This window comes from Fukomys damarensis, unplaced genomic scaffold (genome assembly GCF_012274545.1).
Source record: "Fukomys damarensis isolate Sample0158 unplaced genomic scaffold, DMR_v1.0_HiC HiC_scaffold_12, whole genome shotgun sequence".
NCBI lineage: Eukaryota > Metazoa > Chordata > Mammalia > Rodentia > Bathyergidae > Fukomys > Fukomys damarensis.
In genome coordinates this window covers 44,536,986-44,557,919 of record NW_022900924.1, presented here as the reverse complement: position 1 = coordinate 44,557,919, position 20,934 = coordinate 44,536,986, and the positions used below count along the sequence as shown (strand labels likewise).

Sequence of the window (20,934 nt, the reverse complement as noted above, 5' to 3'; positions counted from 1 at the left end):
CCACAGAGAAATCTCCAAAGCCAGGATGGGGCCCCATGGCTGTGAATTCTGGCTGTCAGGAAGTTCTGGAAGCAGAGGCCTTGGTGGTACTAACAGCTGTAAAAATGCACTGCCCACACCTGGCAGGAGCCCCAGAGTACCTGTCTCTCACCCAGAGGCAGGGAGAAGACAGTGTTTGGGACATGGCAACTTGGAAAAGGCTGACAGATCTCACTGCATCCCCTTCACGCTGCTGACATCCATCCTGCCAGAGTTCTGTAATCCGGGGAAAAGTGACACAGCCACAGAAAATGGCAGAGTCTCTCACTGAAATGGAGACGAGAGACGACAAAAGCAGAATGGAAAGCAAGAGAATGGAGTCTGGGCAGCCACATCCTAGAGCCCCCAACAAACTCAAACTTCTCTTCCAGACACTGCTCTCTCCAAGGCTTTTTCTTCTGTCTCTTCCTTCTCCTGAAGCCACATACATCCTGAAACTCTTGGTTTCTGTACCCAGAATAAGCATGGCTCTTGCTGGCCACCACGAATGACCCTGAGTGATCTCTGCCAGGGCAGGACTCAGGCAAAGCCGGGGGCTTTGTGTTTGTGTGGCCGCAAACCCGACCCTGGCTTCCTAGGTGAGATGTGTGTGCGCAGGGCCTCATTCCAGACAAGACCCTCCTGCCTGGGGAGACCACATGCTTCTCACTGGCTGGGGCTCTGGAGTCGCAGGTGGCCTCAACTGCAGAACCACAGGGAAGCCAATGTTTCGATCGAATATTCAGAACAGCATTGCCACAATCTGGCCAACAAAACACTATGGGCTGCTTTGGAAGTGGTCAGTGTGGGAGGTGATCAAGGAGGCCAGGGACAGGGAGAGCAAACTCCAGTGTGAGGAGAGATGCCCTTGGGCTCCCTCCCATCCCTCAGAATCTACATCTATATTAAGAGAATCAATCATTGGTCTCCCATTTTATAAAGAGGAAACCAAGGTAGAGAGAAGGCCACGACTTGAACCAAGCCACCCAAGTCCATCTTTCCCTCTCTTCATCAAACACATCTTTAGCAGGAGGAGGAGGAGCCTTTGGCTTGGCAGGGAGAGGAAGGAGGCAGCAGAGAGGTTTGGAAGAGGGAAGGCAGAGGCTTCAACAGGCTTCAACCTCCAGGGGCTGAAGACACCGGGCACCTCCACACATGCTGGAAGAACCCAGGCTGGCTGTGAACACAGCCCCACCTCAGCCCCGGGAGTCTGAGGCCCACAGGAAAGAGGCTGCAGGAGAAACGAGCTGTGTGTACCATAAACAGCAGAGTGAGGTTTCTGGGAATGAAGAGGCAGACTGTAAAACCCTCCCATGTCCTCCCACAGTGCCCTCTCTTCCTCTGGTGGAGAAGCTAGGTGTGGCCTGATTAGATACAGCCACACTAAAACCTACTCCACTGGGCCGGGATCTAGCTCAGCTGTTCGGTGGCCTGCCTTGAGTTCAATCCCCGGTACCAAAAAAAAAAACCTACTCCATTGAGATTCCTCAGTGATCAAAAACTCTCAAGAAACCGCCCGAGGGCAGCCATGCACAACTCTCCTTAATGACTCACTGATCACAGCACCACCAGGGACATCAGTGGCCTGTGAGGAAAGCGATAAAAATTGTTTCTCTGGCCAAGGTTAGGGTCTGACAAATATGACTGTGCACAGAGGTGGGAGGGCCATTTGTGTGGAGCTCAGACACCAGGGGAAGAACTGGAGTGCTCCCAAACGGGCTTTAACATGCAGTACTTGCTGTGAGGTGGCTGCTGACCTCTAAATTCTGCTGTTTCCTCATTCGGGAAATAGAGGCAGCGTCTAGGAACTCCCAAACCAGCACTCAGGTGCACAGAGGACAGGCAGGGCACTGAGACCAGGGACAGAGTCCTTGTCCTGACAAAGTGGCCAACCGATCCTGAGCAGATGCAACCTGCAAAATGAGAACAAAACTACCCAGCATCCTATCTCACTGAATTTGTACATAGAGCAAACTGAAAATAGGAATGAAACCCCAATAAGTAAAGAGCAGAGTCCTGTCCAAGCTTCTAGGCCCAAGCTGCCTGAGCAGCTCACCACTCAGATAACTCGGTGAGCAGCTGCTAAGGCTACTGCAAATCCGTCAAAGGACATGACAGGCTTAGCCAAGAAAAGGACAGACAGAAGCCCAATGAAATAAATAACTTATTCTTTGCCTCTGGACTGTTGCTGGAAGTGGCACTGGATGGTAAGGGCTTATTATGGTTTAGATCTAAAATGTCCCCCAACACACAGAGGTCTCGCTGTGTGGAAAGAGACTGGGTCATGGGGCAGCGGAGCCCTCCACTGCTAAGTCCAGAGCTGAACGTGCCGTTAGGAGGCAGGGCCTGGTTGGAGGTGGGCACTGGGAGTGTGACCTGGAAGGTACATTTTCATCCCCAGATGCTCCCATCTCTCCTGGCTTCCTGGATGACCTGGGTTGAACAGCTTTCCTCACCTTTTCTTCCACCATGCTGTCCCTGCTTTGGGACCAGCCAATCAGGGACTGAACCCACAGGAAACTGAGCTCCATACACCTTCCCTCCTTTAAATTGGAGGTGCTGGGTATTTTGTCCCAGCAACAGAAAAGTGACTAAGGGCCTTATTCTGGGCCCAGAGGCTAGTTCTCCAACTAAGAAATGACCATGGGGAATGAGTGTATGGAAGGAGACGTTTAGAATTCAACTTGGTCAAGCCCTGGAAGGCCGTCCATGAGCTTCGGCTTAGCTGACGCAGTCCTGGGATCCCTACACAGTTCCAGCATGGCCAGTGCTGCAGAGAAAGTGTCCTCTTCCTCTGGCTGTGGGGACGAGGGTGGAGAAGGGGTGGGGAGTGTCAGAGAATGGAGTGGAGAGGGAAGCCATCTCCTGGGCATGGGATGGTTGGCATCTGGGATGGGCACATTACCAGCAGAAGCTTGAAATGCCTTAAAACTGGTGCCCCAATCCTTGACACTATACTGTTGTGGGCTATTTTCCATTCTAATTCACAAACAGCACAGATGGCTCCTCATGGTCAGCTCCAATCTGGCCACGATTTCTCCATCTTTGGCACTGGACTTTCCATATTAGGCTTCTGCATGATGCAAGAGGAAAGCAAACATGTTTTTCATCGTGGTGGCCAAGGACATGTAACTGGCCTGTAATCGCTGAAGACTGTGAAGAGCCAGGGGTGGCTTCATCCAAGGCTGGATGCAAAGCCTTTCCAGTCAGCACACTGACACACTCTTCACAGGTGGCCCTGCCTCACACTGTGTCTGTAATACTGCCTGCTAGAGACCGGCCCTGGGAAGTTACGGGTTGTGCAGGACAGGGAGAAAGGGAGAGGGCTCAACCTACCTCCCCCGTGCTTGCTCGTGTAACATGTATGTGGCATTATTTGTTCTCAACTATTTACTGAGCACCCCCAAGGGTCCAGGCCAATGATTCTTAAACAGGGGGAAGAGAGGACACAAACTCCAGCTTTTTACTGAGCACCCCCAAGGGTCCAGGCCAATGATTCTTAAACAGGGGGAAGAGAGGACACAAACAAACTCCAGCTCGTCAGAACTAAAGGCAGTCTCTCTCAAACACCTAGCTAGCAGTCTGCTAGCTTTGCCACAATGAAGTCACACGCCTCAAATATGCCATACAGGACAAAGGAGAAATTATTTTATAACCATGATGAATGCATCCATTTTACAGATGAGGAAACTGAGGCTTTAAGAAGCTAAGTGTGGTCTGCAAAGTCCTATGGCCAGTGTTAAGTTTAGATTTAAAATATTCCCCCAATTTTCATGTGTGTGGAAGGCGACTGGATCACGGGGCGCCATCCCCACCAGTGGAGCTGTCCATTGAGGAGTCCATGGTTGACTGCGCTGTCAGGAGGTGGAGCCTCTTGGAGGAGCGTGGCCTGGAAGCATAGATTCTTATTTCCAGCTCCTCCTTCCTCTCTCTGCTTCCTGGCTGCCACGAGTCGAACAGTTTTCCTTCACCATGCTGTTTCTACCTCAGCACCAGCAGACCATGGACTGAACCCATGTGAAACTGTGAGCCGACTAAACCTCTCTTCCTTAAATCGTGGGTGTTGGATGTTGTGTACCAGCAATGGGAAAGTGACTAACTCGGCCAGTGAGTGGTGGAAACAGAAGTCAGCCCAGCTGTCAGCCTCCTAGTCTATCCCCACGATGACAATAATAGCACATATCTTCCCCAAAATCTTAAGTGATCTGATAGCATCCCTTGGGCTAGAGTTCTGTTCCTTCTCTTTTCAGGCCACTATTTGAAAAGAGTAAGTAACCCTTACAACTCAAGATGAGGGCTCCCAGAGAACCGAACTGGACAATGGCGGGAGGGAAGGTTTTATCCTGCTCCCACAGGATTTGGGGAGCTGGGAGAAGAGAGGCTGGGCAGTGTTTTATTAGCCAAGGGTTCAACCCTCAACAGACAGTCCTTGGAAGCGTCTGTCTCCCCAGCCGTGACCTGTCGATGCTCAGGGCCGGGGAGTGGGCTGACAGCTGGTGCGGGGGCCCTCAGGAAGGCTTTACTGAGCGGGTGGTCTCGCATCTGGGCCTGGAGGGACGGGATGGGTGAATGGAAGAGTGGGACGGCAGGAAGAACATCCGACAGAGGGAGGACACACCCAAGGCCACAAACAAAGCCGATGAGAGGAGAGGTGGGGCAGGTGGAGGGTGAGACCATGGAGGTCCCAGGTGTCAGGCTACAGAGAGAGGCCCTTAGTCCTAACACAATGCCTGGCGCTCGGCAGGCGCTCAACACAGCTGGAGTGGAAGCACAGGCTGTCGCTTGGCTGCAGAGCATGAGACTGTAGGTGATCTGAGAGACTGTGTCCAGCATGAAGTGAAACTGAAAGTCAATCAGTCCGTGTACAGAGCTTCCCAGAGGACAGCGGTGTGAGCCATGGGAAGGAGCCAGGGCCCAGAGTCAGGGAGGCGGCGGGAAGGAAAACACCAAAGTGCTCTGAGTCCCCTCAGTGGAGCAGATGCTTTCAAACTGTGCCTGGACCCTCAGCGATGGGAAGGCCAGCCCTCTAGACCTTGCAGACAGCCGCTGACTTAAGGCAGCTCAACTTCATGATGGTGCAGTATTTGAATTTTGTTTTGTTTTGTTACCAGGGATCGAACTCAGGATCTTGCACTGGCAAGGCAGGCACGGTGCCACTGAGCTAAACCCCTGGCCCCAGGTTTTGAATTCTGATCTCTCCCCAAGCTGGCACTCTGTGACACGACACCGCCCCGCATCGCCGAGCTATGAGAGGCAGTCGGCTGACTGTGCTAAGGGTGTTTCTGACTTACACTGTTTCAATTTATGATGGGTGTATTGGGATTTAATACTGTCACAGATCAAGAAGTATTTGCACTTCTTGGGACAGGGCCTGTGGCTTGTTCCTGAGCCCAGTACACAGCAGGGCCTAGAATATATCTGTGGATTCAACACATGTGCTGTAAATGTCACAGCGTTCGCCTGGACAAGCCCAGATGTGCTGAGATGGGAGGACAAGGACCACTTCCCAAAGATGCTCGTTGAGGCCAGGCTCACAGGAATTTACTAGTTCTCTGGGTAACGCCAGCCAGCTCCAGGCCATGTGGGTGAGTTCTACCAGAGAGCATATTTCCGTCTGTTTTGCTCCTCAAGCTGGCCAGGGGGGAACCTGGCTCTCCCTGGCTTCTCCCAGATAAGGGGCTCCTGGCTCTTGGAGATTCTGCTCTGGACACGCTACAGCCCTTGCGGGAGGCAGAAGGAAACACCTCTGAGCCCCGCAGCCTGGTGTGAGACTGACGCCTTTGGTAGGAGGCCTCTCCAGTCTTCCCAGAGCACAGTCCCAGCCTCAGGCTAACGTTCCAAGGTGTGGCTCATGCGTGGGAAAAGTGATTCTTGGGAACTTTTGAGACCAGCCAAAAATCAATGACAACAGCAAAGCATTTGCAATTTCAAGACATAGCTGTGTCACCTCCACTTTTTTGCATTGGTTTCTTCTGCCTGAAATCATGGCCTAATCCGAGGAGTTTGTTTTCTAAATTAGCAAATTAGTCCACAGGCAGTGTTGGTACCACCCAACAGAAGAGAGCCTAATCTTCCAATTCAAACCAGGGCCACAGTCCAGCTCATGAGCTGATGCGGGCCTCCAGGAAACATAGAGGCAGCCTTGCTGTGACGGCCTGCTTGGCCCCTGCATTCATGGCGACACCCTAATATCCAGTGGGGTGGTGTCAGGGGATGAGGCTTTGGAAGACAATTAGTGCTCTAATAAGAAGGGATAGGAACTCTGTATCTACTCTGTGACGATACAGTAAGAAGACAGCCATCTGCAAACCAGGAAGCAACCCTTACCAGATGCCTAATCTGCCAGCATATTGATCCTGGCCTTCCCAACCTCTAGAAGTAAGAGAAGTAAAGCCCTGTTGCTTGTGAGCCACCAGTCTGTGACAGGTGCCTCAGCAGCCTCCACTAAGACACCTGGGCAGACTCATTTACAAGGCAGGGTATTTTTACTCTTCACCTTGCAAGTCCAGTCAGAGCCCAGTTCCAGCCCAGGAATGACCGACGATCCCCTCCAGGTTCATCTGACAGATGGCGGTTCCTGAAACACTGTGCTATGATTTTGAAGCGACTGCAAACACAATGAGTGACTGATTTTGCTGCAATAAGCATGCAGAGCAATCTCCTCCCTCCCCTCAAGAATGTCCCATCTTCTTAGACCCCATATGAGCCACCAACCTTAACTCCTGGGTTTCAAACTCCAGAGAATCCCACCTTATGATGATTCAGCTGGAGATTTTTCAGTGGTGTGAGAACAACACCTAAGTGGCAGAAACCACACTTGGCAATGTGAATTCTCATCTTTTCCCGAGGCAGGATACGCTGTGTGGTCCTCTCTTCTGATGCCAGGCAGTGGCAGCGAATCCCAACTCCCAGCCACCCCACGATTAAGAGGCAAACAACTGATACCTTCCAGCAGACTGCACTGCTGAGCAGGTAGTTAGGTGTATTCAGTGCATTTCCAACTTAGGAGATTTTCAGTTGATGACAATCTATCAGGACAAAGCCCCATTGTAAACCAAGGAAAATCCTTATACCTAAGAGTTTGACAGGTGCTAAGAGCTTAGGTTACACTGTGAGCCGCCTCCCTGAGGACACAGAACTGAGGCTGAGACCGGCCTCACCCTGGCACCTGAAAGCTGATCTCAGAAGCCTCCCCGCTGACACCAGCATTGTTCTGTAGTGTCAGCTGGCCACGCCTGTCCCCACAGAGGTGCGGTGCGGGAGAACTGCACTCACAGGTACACTGCCAACCTTCTTTAGGCTGCACTGTCCATCCCAGTTGAGCAACTAGACGTTAATAATTCTCACCTGTGGTTAATGTACTTCTTCCTGGGAGATTTGTTCTCATTATTCTCCCCCTCTTTAAGCAATGAACCCAAAGGAAAGAAAGGAAAAGAAAAAGCTCCTTTGGTATAGCGATAAACTGTGTGATTCATGAATTCTTGCTTTCACCATCTCCTTATTTTAGCCACACACTGCCGACTAAGCAGTACTCCTGACCCTCGGCCTCCCTCTGTCCCCTCTCTTGTGTCATCTTCTCCCTACTCTTTCTCTCTGAATTCCCCCAACCCCAATCCGGCTCTGCCTCATCAGGCCTAGGGTGGCCCAGGACATCAGGCCTAAGGTGGCTTTACACTTGTCGGTCCAGTGTGATCACTGGTACCAAGTGAGTCCTAGGAGACCCTCACGCTGCTACATACAGTGTACCACAAGCTTGCTGGGAGTGTTCATGGCCAAGTGAAGAGAAGGATATCTAGTCAGTGCTGCACAGAGAACTGATGACCTAGGACAAATGCAACTATGCCTGGCTCAAAGATCAAGAAGAAAACCCCAAATGGGCCATCAAAGAGGACACATTGTAGAGGCATTAAAGTTGCCCTGGATACCACTTCAGAGGAGGCAGGGCGGGGGCTGCAGGCTTCTCTGGGAGGCAGCACCAGCACAGGGCCACTGCGGCCTCTCCTGTCCCCTCCCTCTTCCCTTTGGATCCTCTCCCTCCCTCCCTCCCCCCCATCCAGGCCTCCAGTCTCCCAAAAGCATCTTCAGACAACAGGAGCAGTTGAAAGATGCCCATATATGCATTAAAGCTAACACCAGTGCCAGCTGGAATAAGTGATGAGCTTGAGGATCCTTTTATTTTCTCCCTAAATTACATTTCCAGAAAAGAATTATGCCAGGCCTTGATGTTTTGTTATTAGGTAAGTCTGAAATTAGTTAGAAAAACTGTTCCATAGAGCTTTAAATTGCAAAATAAAATCATCTCTTTAAAGGAACAAGAGAAGACACTTGGGGAGGAAAAAAAGAAGAGTTTGAGTGGACCTGAAAAACGGCAATGTCAGCGACCAAGCACCGAGGGCCAAGGCCTTCTGAGGTCCAGGTCCCGAGTGAGAGCTTTTGGCCTCAGTGACCCTTTAAAATCTGACCGATGGGCCAGTCCTTGAGCCGAATCTGATGCACTGATGTGTTTTATTTGGTCAGCAGATTATCTGCCTCATTATCAACTTAAAAATCAGAAGCTTTTGCATTAACACAGACTTCCGATTTCATTCAAAAAGAAAAAGAAAGTCAGATGTGGCAACACTAGGCCCATATTCAAATTAAAGGAAAAAACAAACAAACAAACAAAAAACCCCAGAAACATCAATCAGGATAAAGGGCACCGCTGGGCATGGTGGCCCAAGCCTGAAATCCCAGCTATTTGGGAGCCGAACACAGGAGGATCACAAGTTCAAGGCCATTATGGTCTCAGTTAGACGGTCTCAAAAATTTTTCAAAAAGGGGAGTCTAGGGATGTAGCTCAGTGCTCCCTGATTTCAATCCATACTACTGAAGAAAAGAAAAGCAAAAGCCAGGTGTGGTGGCACACGCCTGTAATCCCAGCACTTAGGAGACTGAGGCAGGAGTATCGCTGTGAGTTCCAGACCAGCCTGGGCTACTTAGCAAGTTCCAGGTCAGTCTCGACTACATAGTGAGACCCTGTCTCCAAACCCCTCTCCCCGCCAAAAAAAAAAAAGAAAGAAAAGAAAAGCAAGGCACCCAGGGGCTTTTGATCAAGTGCTTTGCTTTCCTCTTACAGAATCTGGGGTTTTTGTTGTTCTCAGAATCTGTTTCTAAAAACTATAATCACTTCCTGGAGGCATTTACCTGAAATTGCACTGCTCCAGGCAGTATCCTGAGTTTTAAATCCCAGGTAGCCTCTTTTTGTATTTGTTACAGTATGTTACCTAAACGGATGATCACCTTTCCTACTGAAAGCTAATCAGATGTTCTCTCATTTATAATTGTGTCAAAAACAACCACCCCCTCCATCCATCCGATCTGTAACAGGGTGCAGCGTATGGCTTGGAGACGGGGACTCTTCTGGTCTGGCCTGTGTGAGTGGCCGGGAGGCAGCACTTGCACTCACAGCCCAGGACACGCCGTATGGGTGCTCCATCTCCTCCATGAATCTCTGCCTGGTTCTGGCTGCAAAGGTGGACCAAACAATTCTGTCTCAAGGACTCTACTGCTCCTTTATGCCAATGTGTGTTGTGCTGCTTGATCACTGTAGCATGCTGTTAACCTTGGATGGCAGCCAAAAGGATGGAGGAGGAGCACAGAAGTGGCCACAGGACCAAGGTCACACTCTGTATTCGTCCCAGACCCTGCCAACATCTTGGCAGAAGAAACGGGAGTGCCTGCCTCCCTTCTGCCCTGGTTATTCCTTTCAAATAATATGATCTTTATGTCTATACCTTGCTTAGACATTATCTTCCAGGCTCCCTGAAAAATGACTCTCAAGGGAGTGCAGTTACATTACTAAGCACACGGAAGTCTTGTTCCCCATCAGCCCAAGTACGCTGCGAGGACTGCATTGCTGCCTTTATAGTTCCAAGTTCATGAGCACTGGGCGAGTCAAGACAGGACAGTTCTGGCAGTAAGGGAAAGGGTTTCCATGTAGATACTGTGCTCTGCTCTATTAAGGGAGGCAGTAATTACTTTCACAGGGCCTAGGGGAATTAAGAGGAGGCAGTGAATCAGTAGCCAAATACCCAGACACCTCACTCCAGAGTGACTGACATTAATGAGGTCCCATGAGGATCTCTGTGGCTTCACATTTCTCCAAGTCCAACAGGACTGCCAGCTTCAAAATGCCCCCAGCAGAACCAAGAACACAGCAAACATCCAGGCAAATCCTGGTTCCCAAACACACTCTCTAATTTTACAAACAGTGCTGTAAAAGTCTCAAGGGTAAGGACTGCTGGGAAAGCTAGGTTCCTTGATCAAATACCCTCAAACAGAGGGTCCTGGCATTTCTCTATGATCAATAATAAATGGCTTGCTTGCTTCAAGAGGTCACCCTCTGCAGGAATGGGACACAAGGAGTTCAATTCAAACCCAGGCTCCACTTTCAAGCCTGACATTTCTGCAAAACCAATTCTGCTGCTCACCTAAAGACAGAGGGGCTATAGACCAAACTCATTTCACTGAATTGCCTGCAGAAATGTCACTGTCAACTGAAATGTGCATGTGAGATGGCCACAGAGCCACGGTGACATTCCTCTCAGGTGCAACTCAGTCCTTTCCACACACTGTTTGCCACAGAAAGTCCCTCATGTACAGATGCCATTGTGCGGCTCTGCTATGTGGCTTTTCCCCCAGGAAGATGCTTACAGAGAAGTCTTTTCTGCTGCCTGGATTGCAAATGAGGGCCTTTCAGGACATACTCATCTGGCAAAAGAAACAGGTTGCAGTAACATGGAAGAGGACAATCCTCCAGGGCCCATCATCCTGTGCCATGCCTTGGTGATGGGACCTTCCAGGCCTGTCTCTCAGGGTGGGGGGCAATCTGGGGCAGTGGTTGCCCCCAGAAAGGCTGCACACTTCTCTCTACTGCACAGCCAGGCCCTCATCAAATGCCCACTGAGCTTCTGTTTCAGGCAAGGCGCTCAGTCTCAGTTCTAAGTGAACTTCTTAGAGCCTCACTCACAGAGTAAGTATAGCCATCCCCCTTCCAAGAGGTCTTTCAGAGGAAACAAAGGTCACCCACTTCCTTGGCATTTTGAGGGTGAAATATACAACAGAGGGTGCAGTGGGCTGTCAGCAATGTTTACCGTTCCTACAGCAGAATGTCTTTGTGGCTTGACGAAAGGCTTTCTCCAATCAGTGGTCCTGGCATAGAACCTATATTGGTCTGCTTTTCATTGCTACAGCAAAATACCTGAAGCTGGTGACATTATAAAGAAAAGAAGTTTATTTAGCTCAGAGCTCTGGAGATTTAAGACCTCGGCACCAGTGTGAGTTATGCTCTGTGATGGTGGCATGGAAGATGGCACCCGAATGGCAGTGTATGGTTGGAAGGAAGAGATTACATCTCAAAAGCAACAGGAAGCAGGAAGGGATCTAGGCTTGCTCCTTTTATAACAGTCTTCTCATGAAAACTAACCTAGGGGCCCCCGGAACTACCCTGATTCCTCTGAGGGCACCTCCCTCGTGGTCCAAGGACCAGGTCCCACCTCTGAAAGGCTCTCCATCCCTCACGTCACCACACTGAGGACCATGCTGCAACCCCTGAGCCCTTGGGGGCAAATCACACACACATGACAGCAGCATCTCTGCCAATGTGTCTCGATTTTGTTCTCTTGCCTATTTCCCCTGCCCACACTATAACCTCCTTGAAGGAGGAAGCATGTTCCTTCTTTGTAACTTCTCCGATCACCCAATCCTGTGGTAAACACACACACACACACACACACACACACACACACACACACGGCCAAATAAAACCCGAGAATCATGTCTCCCATGGACTGTTTTTAAAAGGAAAATTTAATGTGAAGGTACTTTCTCTAGGAAGTCTAGCGCCAGCACTGTAGAGAACTCCTTAACAGCCAGCCAACCCACTGCCGAGGGAACACCCTCCGATTAAACATCTGTTCCCTCATTTTTAAGCAAACACCTCTGAGGAGCCTGGCCCGTTCATTCATTACGAGATGCCCGGGTCAGGAATAACGTGGACAGCTACGTTACGGGTCCAGTGTTACCCCAGCACTCATCGGCAGGCAAAGGACCTGGAATCAGACCCAGGAGCCCCTCCTGTGTGCAAACGGGTCCTCATCTCTCTGCTGGCCCACACAGGTCCTCAGCCACCCCTCCCCTCTTCAGATGGCATCCTGGTGTCTGCAGCTTGAGGGAGACACAGCCATTAGACAGGAAATGACCCCATCGCCATAGCAGCCTCACTTGGGTTCAATCTATACAACTTTTTCCTTTCCAAATACAGTTTTATGGATGCCATTCAAACATGATGACCTCAGAGTAGACCTTCTCTCTTACAAAGCAGGCCCACCCCACCCCCCACCCCTCTATGAGTAATGTCTTTGGGCGACGGCACCACCTCCAGGTCCCACAGGCTGTGCAAAGGCAGCACAGGATTCTAAAGGAATCATGATGGCAAAAAATGCAAGCTTGCTCTCTTACTCAGGTTTACTGCTAATAGAAACTGACAGGCTCGATCCTGGTTAATTAAAAAAAAAAAAGCACAGGAACAAATGGCAAGAAATTCATCTTCAAGTGTCAGAGGACAGAGGAGAATTGAATACATTTTATCTTTATCTGGTTTATGCATCCTAAGGGATGGGGCGTTCTCTTATGAAGCGGGGCCTTACGCCTGGTGCATTATGAATTTATATCAGCCACAAAGGCTCCCAGATGTGACGCGCACAGGAGAACCTGGAAAGGAGGAGACACTGGCTGCTGCAATGTCAGAGCCTCCCCGTGTTCCTCCCTCACAGCAGCTGGTTTCCATGGTGGGGGATCTGCAGGCAGGGATGCTGTGGGTTCCCACAGTGCCCCTCAATACCATAGCTTTTAAAAAAGATTAAAAATGACAGTTACAGATGAAATGGTCGGATGCTTGGGATTTGCTTTAAAACAACTGGCAAAGAGGAAGACTTAGTGGGCTCAGGAGGAAACAAGGTCGGCTAAAGATTGATCGTCACTGGAGCTCCATGGATATCGTGGAAGTGCTCAGAATTATGATTCTGTCTACTCTTGTATCCATCAGAAATGTCCCATAATATAAACTGTTGTAAACATTATTATTGAAAACATGTACCAAAAAAAGAAAAAGGAAGATGAAGAGATGGGTGGAAGATAGAGGAAGAGAAGGGAAAGGGGATGAAAAGGGAATTAAGATGTAAACATATACTATACACATATACTAATAAAAAACAGCGAAAATTTTTGTTGAGCATGGTGGTACACGATTTGTAATCTCAGCACTCAGGAGGCCGAGGCAGGAGTCGCCAAGAGTTCAAGGCCAGTCTGGGCTCCATAGTGAATTCAAGTTCAGCCTGAACTACATAGTGAGACTGTCTCAAAAAACCAAACCAGCCAGGCATGGTGGCGCACGACTGTAATCTCAGCACTCTGGAGGCTGAGGCAGGAGGATCGCTGTGAGTTTGAGACCAGCCTGGGCTAGACAGTGAGTTCCAGGTCAGTCTCAACTACGTAGTGAGACCTTGTCTCAAAAAACCAAACCAGCCAGGCATGGTGGCGCACGACTGTAATCTCAGCACTCTGGAGGCTGAGGCAGGAGGATCGCTGTGAGTTTGAGACCAGCCTGGGCTAGACAGTGAGTTCCAGGTCAGTCTCAACTACGTAGTGAGACCTTGTCTCAAAAAACCAAAAAACCAAAACAAAACAAAAAAACCCAAAACAAAAACCAAACCAAACCAAAGTGAAAAATGTGGCCTCAGAAGGCTCACAATGTTTAATAAAAGAAGACTGAGTTAGGCAAGCGATTGTCAAGATAGACAAGTGAACAACAAAAAGATGCAGACAGTCGCTCATTTACACACAAACACACACTCACACTCACTCTATGAGTCTATAGAGAAGTCATGGAAAGTAATAGTTTCCATATACTATTTGAAGATTTAATGAAAATCTATTATCTCTAAATAACTATTTATTTTTTTTGTTTAATCTAAGCGAGGGAAAGGACACAGGGCTCAAAAACTGAGACAGACTCCTCCATGGGCCAGAGCCACACACTGGAGCCAGAAGGAAGCAGAGCGGCCAGATGCGCACCCTCCCCGCGTGACCAAAACACGCAGCATGGGACTGAGGAAGCCGGACGCGGGTCCTCTCTGCCTCCTGCGCTGCCCCAACTGCAATGTCTATCTGAACGCCTCACCTCTTCTAGTCTCCGCTTTCCACGTTCCCCTTGGGGTATTAAGATTTTCTTGTTATTGTGGACTAGTTCTTTTCTCCTCGTGATACGGTCAGTTTCTGTTTGGCAAATGCAGTATAATATTTAAGGTACACAGTTAAAGTATATGAACTGACGCGCACAGACACTAAATTCACAAAGGGAATTTCTTTAGCGGGTGGGGGCAGAGCGGGGCCTTCCTGGCACTTAGGAAGGGAATTCAGATTAGCACGAATTATGCTAGCAGAAGCCTCTATTTTACATAAAGCTGAGTCTCTGAGGTAGTGTCTTTCTAGAGTCACAGAACTTATCAGTGGCAAAGCAGAGACTCGGAGTAGTGACCACCACTGCTACTAGAGGGCTGCTTTGTGCCAGGCACTAGGAGTTATCATCTAATTTAACCCGCATCCACTCAGCAATATACAGTGCGATATAATCTCCACTTCTCTAATGCTCAGAGAGGGCAAGATAGGTATCCGAGATCACACAGCCATAGAGTGGCGTGGGGGATGACGGTCACATCATCCCTTGCTTCCGACACTCCCTGAGCTCACTGCACCAGTCCTAGGACGGGATAAGCAGTTGCAGAAAAGCCAGGGGGACATTTTCATTCCAAGTATCAGGAAGGAGGTGAGGCTGGCACAGCACTGTGGATAATAAACTACAAGGCCTCAGAAGGCAGAAGAGCGGCTGCTACTGTAACGCCTAATGCAAAAGCAAATGCCTGCCTGGCCTGTGCATGCAGCTGACAGGACCCACTTGCTGCTGGCTTGGCCTGGTGGGCCCGGGCTATCTCCAGCACATAGGGAGCCTGCGGAATGGGGAAGATGGGACCAGAAGCCACCGCCCCCACCAACGAAGCCACCGATCAGAGGCTCCTCAAGTAGCTGCTCAGGGCAGCGAGACCCTGACTCAGGCTTCACACTGGCTCCTCGTGCTCTCTCTACCTCTCTCCAGGGTCAGCAGGAGCCTGGTGACCTGCAGCCCAGGCTTATTGGCCCCCCAGATGACCTGCACGACTAATGGGCCTTCACTCTTGCAGCGACAGGGACACACACTTGGGCCCGGTGTGCCCAGAAACACAGAGGGCTGCCTCCTGCCTGCACTATCTGTCACCCACTCAAGCCAGATTGCTGCCATCTGTGAACATGTGAAGTTTTACACTTGAGTAGGGGAAGGGCTGCCAGGTTCAGGACCAAACAAACAGGATATTCTGCTGAATTTAAACAACAGATAAACGATAAATAATACCATGCGGTATCTGGAGCATGCTTATTACACCAAATGGTACTTGCTGGTCCTATGCAGTTCAGTGGAACTGGTGTCCCGTGGCTTGCGTGGCCACCCCAAGTGGCCAAGGGTTGGGCAGAGAAGGAGGCATCCAGAAGAACAAGTTCTCTGGGAAATAAAACCCAAAAAAGAGCTGAGAGGATTAAGGGAAGAACACTCTACTCTCACACAAGAAATTCCATTCTCCTGGAGATTCCAAATCTATTTCATCTCAGTTTTCCAGCACTGCGTGCATTAGATATATCTGTCTTTCTCACAGATGAGCAAACACAAAGTCTTAGAATCAAGGGGCCTACAGCATGGGCCGTGGCTGTTATTTCTGAGGAAAGCCTGGAGCCATTTCTTCTACACCACGCTGTTTCACCTGCTGGTAATAATTTTTACAGGATGCCTTTATAGTTTTTACAGGATATACATAAAGATGATCCCATAGTCTTCTGGACTTTCCTAACACATTCATAAAGAAGCAAGTTCACAAGATGTGTGTTCAAAAATTATAACTGCAGATTTACAAAAAAAGGCCCTGGGCTCTTCTCTCCTTTTGGCCACTTCCCCCAACCGAACACTTCACCATGGACAATCTGGATGGGACCCTGGTTGCTGATGAAGAAGCAAAGAAAGAGTCAGAGAAGGTGGCAGTGAGCCACCCAAGAGGACTGGCACACCACTCTGGGATGACAAAGGTCATAGGACGTTGGACCCTACAGAATCTTAACAGTGACCCAAGAAAGAAGGCATCCTCTACGACGATCCCAATATCCCAAATCCTTGCATCTTGTCCAGAAAACAAGCTTAGTTTAATGTACCTTTGCAGGAAAAAAGACTTTTTTTTTTTAAAAAAGCCATCTGTCAAGTAGACAGTGGGAAATAGTTCTCTCCCACCCACCCCCAAGCCTCGGGCATTCACAGCACACAATAGACAGGAAACAGCCATAAAAATGCCTTGACATGTGCCCGTTTGAAGTGCAGTGACCGTGGGACAAGTGACTATAAAAAATGACACAGTGGGGGCAATTCCAAATCTATTGCAGCTTAGTGAATTTCCAGACCAAAAAGTGCTTGCCTACCCAGCCACGTCGTGCTCTAGTGCTGCCTGCTGCAGTTTTCAGTTGTCCCTTCTTGCTATCAGACTGTGCTTAGAGTACTTAACTTCTCCTCGGCACACTCCGCCCCTCTGGGAGAGCCCTTGATTGACATGGGTCCCCATACACTGTGACAGGAGGCCGGGACCCTGCTCACGCTCTCCCTTTCCAGTCCCACCCTCCGACCCCTGAAGCAGCAGACAACCAACACTGATCTTCTGGGAAAACTGTGCTCCACTCCTTGTCTGCTGAGGCCGGTGCCACACCATCCTCGGCCTCGGAGAATCCCAAAACTGCAAACTTTAGAAACCAGTTCCCCTGAGCCAGCAGGATGCACAGCGATCAAGGGCAGCCTGAGTCAGTAGAGGTCTTTGGGGACCACCGTTCAGTGAGAGCGAAGGGAGGGAGTGCGGCCAGCAGTCTGTGTCTGTTGGTGCTGTGTTTCCAGGCCCCACCATCCACCTTCTCAGCCTCTCCCAGGAGCAGAGCTCCCACCGCTGGCACTGAACACTGCAGTAATTACGAATTCTGAAGGTGAGAAAAACTCATTTCATTTTTTAAAAATCTATAATCTTTTGGATTTTCTTTTGGGAAGGCTAGACCATTATATTGGTTTAAGTTGCACTGTTTATAAAACCTAGACCTGCAGAAAATATAAAATCTGGCCAGTACTGTCTAAATGAAGTGATGTGGTTTCCAGGTTTCCACTTAGAGGACGTGAGAAGATTCTGAGCCAGAGCTCATAGGCATCCTGCTCTGCTGTGCTTACTAATGAGCCCCATGGAACCATCCAGGGCCATGGGTCTTCCAGAGCCCCAGAGCTACGTGCAGATGCACAGCTTGCGGTGCGGGGAGGACAGGAGGGGTGGGAAGCTGTGATCATCAATGCCAGAGCTGGGAGCAGAGGTCTTAGAGCACAGCTGCTCCCATTGTAGAAGGCCTGAAGGGTGGTGGGTGGCAGAGCTAGGACTCCAGCACCTAGAACTTCTCATTTAATGCTCCTTCTATCCCCTCCCTTTGCTGATCAAGGACCTCTGCATAAGATACACCTAGGAAAGTCAGAGACAAGATGGGAATCAGCCATAGTCAAGATGGCAGGGTTGGCTCCGGCTCCTCCTTCTGACCCACCTGTGACTCCGGGACACCTCTGGAGAGGATTACGTCAGGAGGAACAGCCCCCAAGACCGGAGTTATCAGCACATTTGGAGGTCTTGCAGGAATTTCCTGTTGTGTGATCTGGGACTTTCAAACAGCCATCACCACACTGAGGCTGTCTCTGTCCCCTCCCTCCAAAAGGAAGCTCATATCTGAGTCACTGGCTGCCTGTGCCCCAGTGACGTGGGTCTTGACCCAGGGAGCCCACGCTGGGAGCTGCACAGAGAACAAAGGACCTGCACGTCCTGGGACGGCGGAATCCCGGCTCCTTTCAGCACCCTTCGGCCGCTCTGGTCACTCCACGGGCTGGAGGAGGAGTCGGCAACACAGAGATCCCGGGCCAAGGCCTTGTTAACAGCAACCTGCTTCTGCTGCTCTTCCCCTACCCCTTTTCAAAAATAAGAAAAAGGCATATTACACCCCAAAACAACATGTACAATGTGTACATCACCACCTCAGTGGAAAAGTAAAGCACAGTCCTGCTTGCGGCCCCCAGGCCTTCAGCAGCTATAGGGTCACCTCCTTGGATTTCCCTGCCAGTTTAGCACTTGTGGTTGTGTCACTAAAGATCACTGTTCAGTTTTGCCTGTCATCATGTGTAGCGACTACTTGCTCATTTTTACTGTGGAGTTCTTGACTGGATTCATGCATTTCATCCATCCATTCCACTGTCCAGAGGATATGAGTTGTTTTCAGTTTGGGGCTACAACAAATGTCACTGTAGAAATATTCCTGAACGCGTCTCTCGGCTCCTGGGTGCTGGCATTTCTGTCACCAGCACGAACAACGCAATGCTGCCTTGTGCACCCAGGGCCACTTCACCTGCACCGCTCCTGCCAATCCCAAGTCCCACGGTGGCAGTGTCTTTCCCCTCGGTCCCTCTCATCAACTTCTGCTTACACAGGATAAGGGGCATGGTGATTCCAGGGCCAAGAAAGACCTGCTGGTCACTAGAATGGAGGATAAATCCCGAGGCCACCTCTGTCAAAGCCCAAGGTTTTAAAATTCTGAGCTTAACCAGAGCCAATAACCCAAACAACTAGGTTTTCTAGAAGAAAAATGTCACAAAGGCCTCCAAGCTAATGAGGTAGCATCTCTGGCATGGGAGCATGCTATCGACTGTGAGCAGTGAGTACAGACACAAAGCACAGGAAAACCGCATGCTGGTCCATACCAACCTCCTATGGTGGCAGAGGGTGGGGTAGGAAAGGTCCCGGGCTGCCCCCATAGCCACCACCTACCTGTACACGGGCTGCATCTCTCTGGCTATGCCAATGATGGCACTTGGCAGGAAATTGTCAAACTCCTCAAACAACTCCCGGATGTTGGTCTTATACTTTAGGTCCAGGTCAAGCTGAATGATCCTGAGGATATCTGGAGGGTAGAAAGAAAAAACAGTAAGGCCAAGTGTGATGGCACATGCCTATAATCCCAGTTGCTTGGGAGGCTGAGACAGGAGGATTGTGAGTTCAAGGACAGCCTGGGCAACAGAATGAGACCTTGTTTCAAACAAGCAAACAAATAAAAAAGATAACAAGACAGCAGGCACACAGGATGGAAGGCTCAAGCACTGACAGAAGATAAAATAGAGAGTAGAGAAAGGCTTTTTGTTGCTGAATGATACAAAGTTACTGCTAGAAACAAAGGCCCTGGCCCTTCACCAACCAGCACCCGCTCTGTGCTAGACTTCTTTACACTTGTTGCCCCTATCTTCCCTTCCAACTGCAGACACCCATTTTACTTAGAACTGGGTGGCCTGAGCTCCAGTGTGTAGGTACGAGTGCCAACAGTGCACCATTTCACTCTCAAAAATCTGCTTTGAAAAACAAAACAAAACAAAAAGCCAAGAAATAGCTGCTTTGGATCATACATGTGTGGATACCCTACTTAAGACTCAAAACACCCAGGTGGTTTCTCTTCTTGGAGAACGGGGGTAAATGCCCCACAGATGAGAAAGATGAAAGACATCGTCTTCTTAGGTCCTCGCTAGGATGTTCTGCAAATCCAGCAAGGTGTCAAGATGTAGACCTGGAGGAAATCAGCACGAAGGCCTTAGATACCAAACATGCTTTTAATGCACTGTCCACAAGACAAAAGGAACCCTAGTTACCAGTCTCCTGCTACCTAGTACATGACAGCTGTTTGCTCCACATGGCTTGGGGCAGAGGAGAGGAGGAGGGAGGCAAAGTCTGGCCAGGCACAGGGGGAGCAGCACAAGCTAAATTCATCCCCTTGTCTTTCACACAGCTTGCCTGACCAAGCTCCTGTGGTGTCAATGCCAGGAGGGGCCAGACATCAAGCAGGCTGGGCCCTGGCCTCCACGAGGGACAGGCAGTGACTACGAACGGGAGGGAGGCATGGGTGCTAGCACCTAAACAGGAACAACGCCATATGGGTCGGGGGGTGTACCTGGCCCGGGAACACACACCGGAGCTCAAATTCAGGGTTGGCTGCTGATTACTTCTGTGGCTGGGAAACTTATTTTACTTTTCTGAACCTTGGATGCCTCGTTTTTGAAGACAGGGAGGCTATGGTGTGCCTGGTGAGGCCGAGATGCTGCCAGGATGAGACTGTGTGGGAAACATCTCCCAGGCTGTAGGAATCCGGAGTCAGGACAGCAGAGACCTCGCTGAAGCAAAGAACACGTCCTGGGGGAGGAGGACTTGGGCCAGGCCCTGAGGGTAGGCAGGGATGGAGAAAGAAAGGAATGCTCCGGCCCACTCCAGAAGGCCAGCTCTCCCCTTTGCTCTCTGCCGTCCTTTCTTGCCAGCCCAGCGAACAAGAGCACTACAGCTCTGTGAGCACAGGCCCCTGCGGCAGCCCTCTGAGGACAAGCCCACGACTCCGGCATCTTGGCCTTCACTCACCGTTGTGCAGGGATTGGCTTACAGAACACATTCCAGGATGTTTGTGGAACTCAATAGCTATTCTCTAAATTAGTTTAGGAGGAAATCACAGCTTAAGAGTCAAGAAAAGCTGACTCACTTGTTACTTGTCCCATTTTCCTTTGTGATGCAGAAACAAAACCTTACTTAACATTCTTCACGACTCTTCTAGAAAAGAAAAAAACTACAGTGATAAGAACCCAACCAGCCAGGCTGCTCTGACCCTGGCGGGAAAGAGGTACAGGAAGGTGGGTCTGCCGGGCAAACGTGA

The 20,934-nt window shown here is 49.9% G+C and overlaps 1 protein-coding gene across 2 annotated transcripts in view; it reads right to left on the bottom strand.

The window, feature by feature from the left end:
* The window catches only part of Xxylt1 (xyloside xylosyltransferase 1), a 127,755-nt gene that overhangs the window by 42,608 nt on the left and 64,213 nt on the right, over positions 1-20,934 (bottom strand). For both annotated transcript variants that reach the window (XM_019207499.1, XM_010624552.2), the window contains exon 3: positions 19,020-19,152. In XM_019207499.1, coding sequence (XP_019063044.1) covers positions 19,020-19,152 — 133 coding nt within the window. The remainder of the gene's footprint in view (positions 1-19,019; positions 19,153-20,934) is intronic.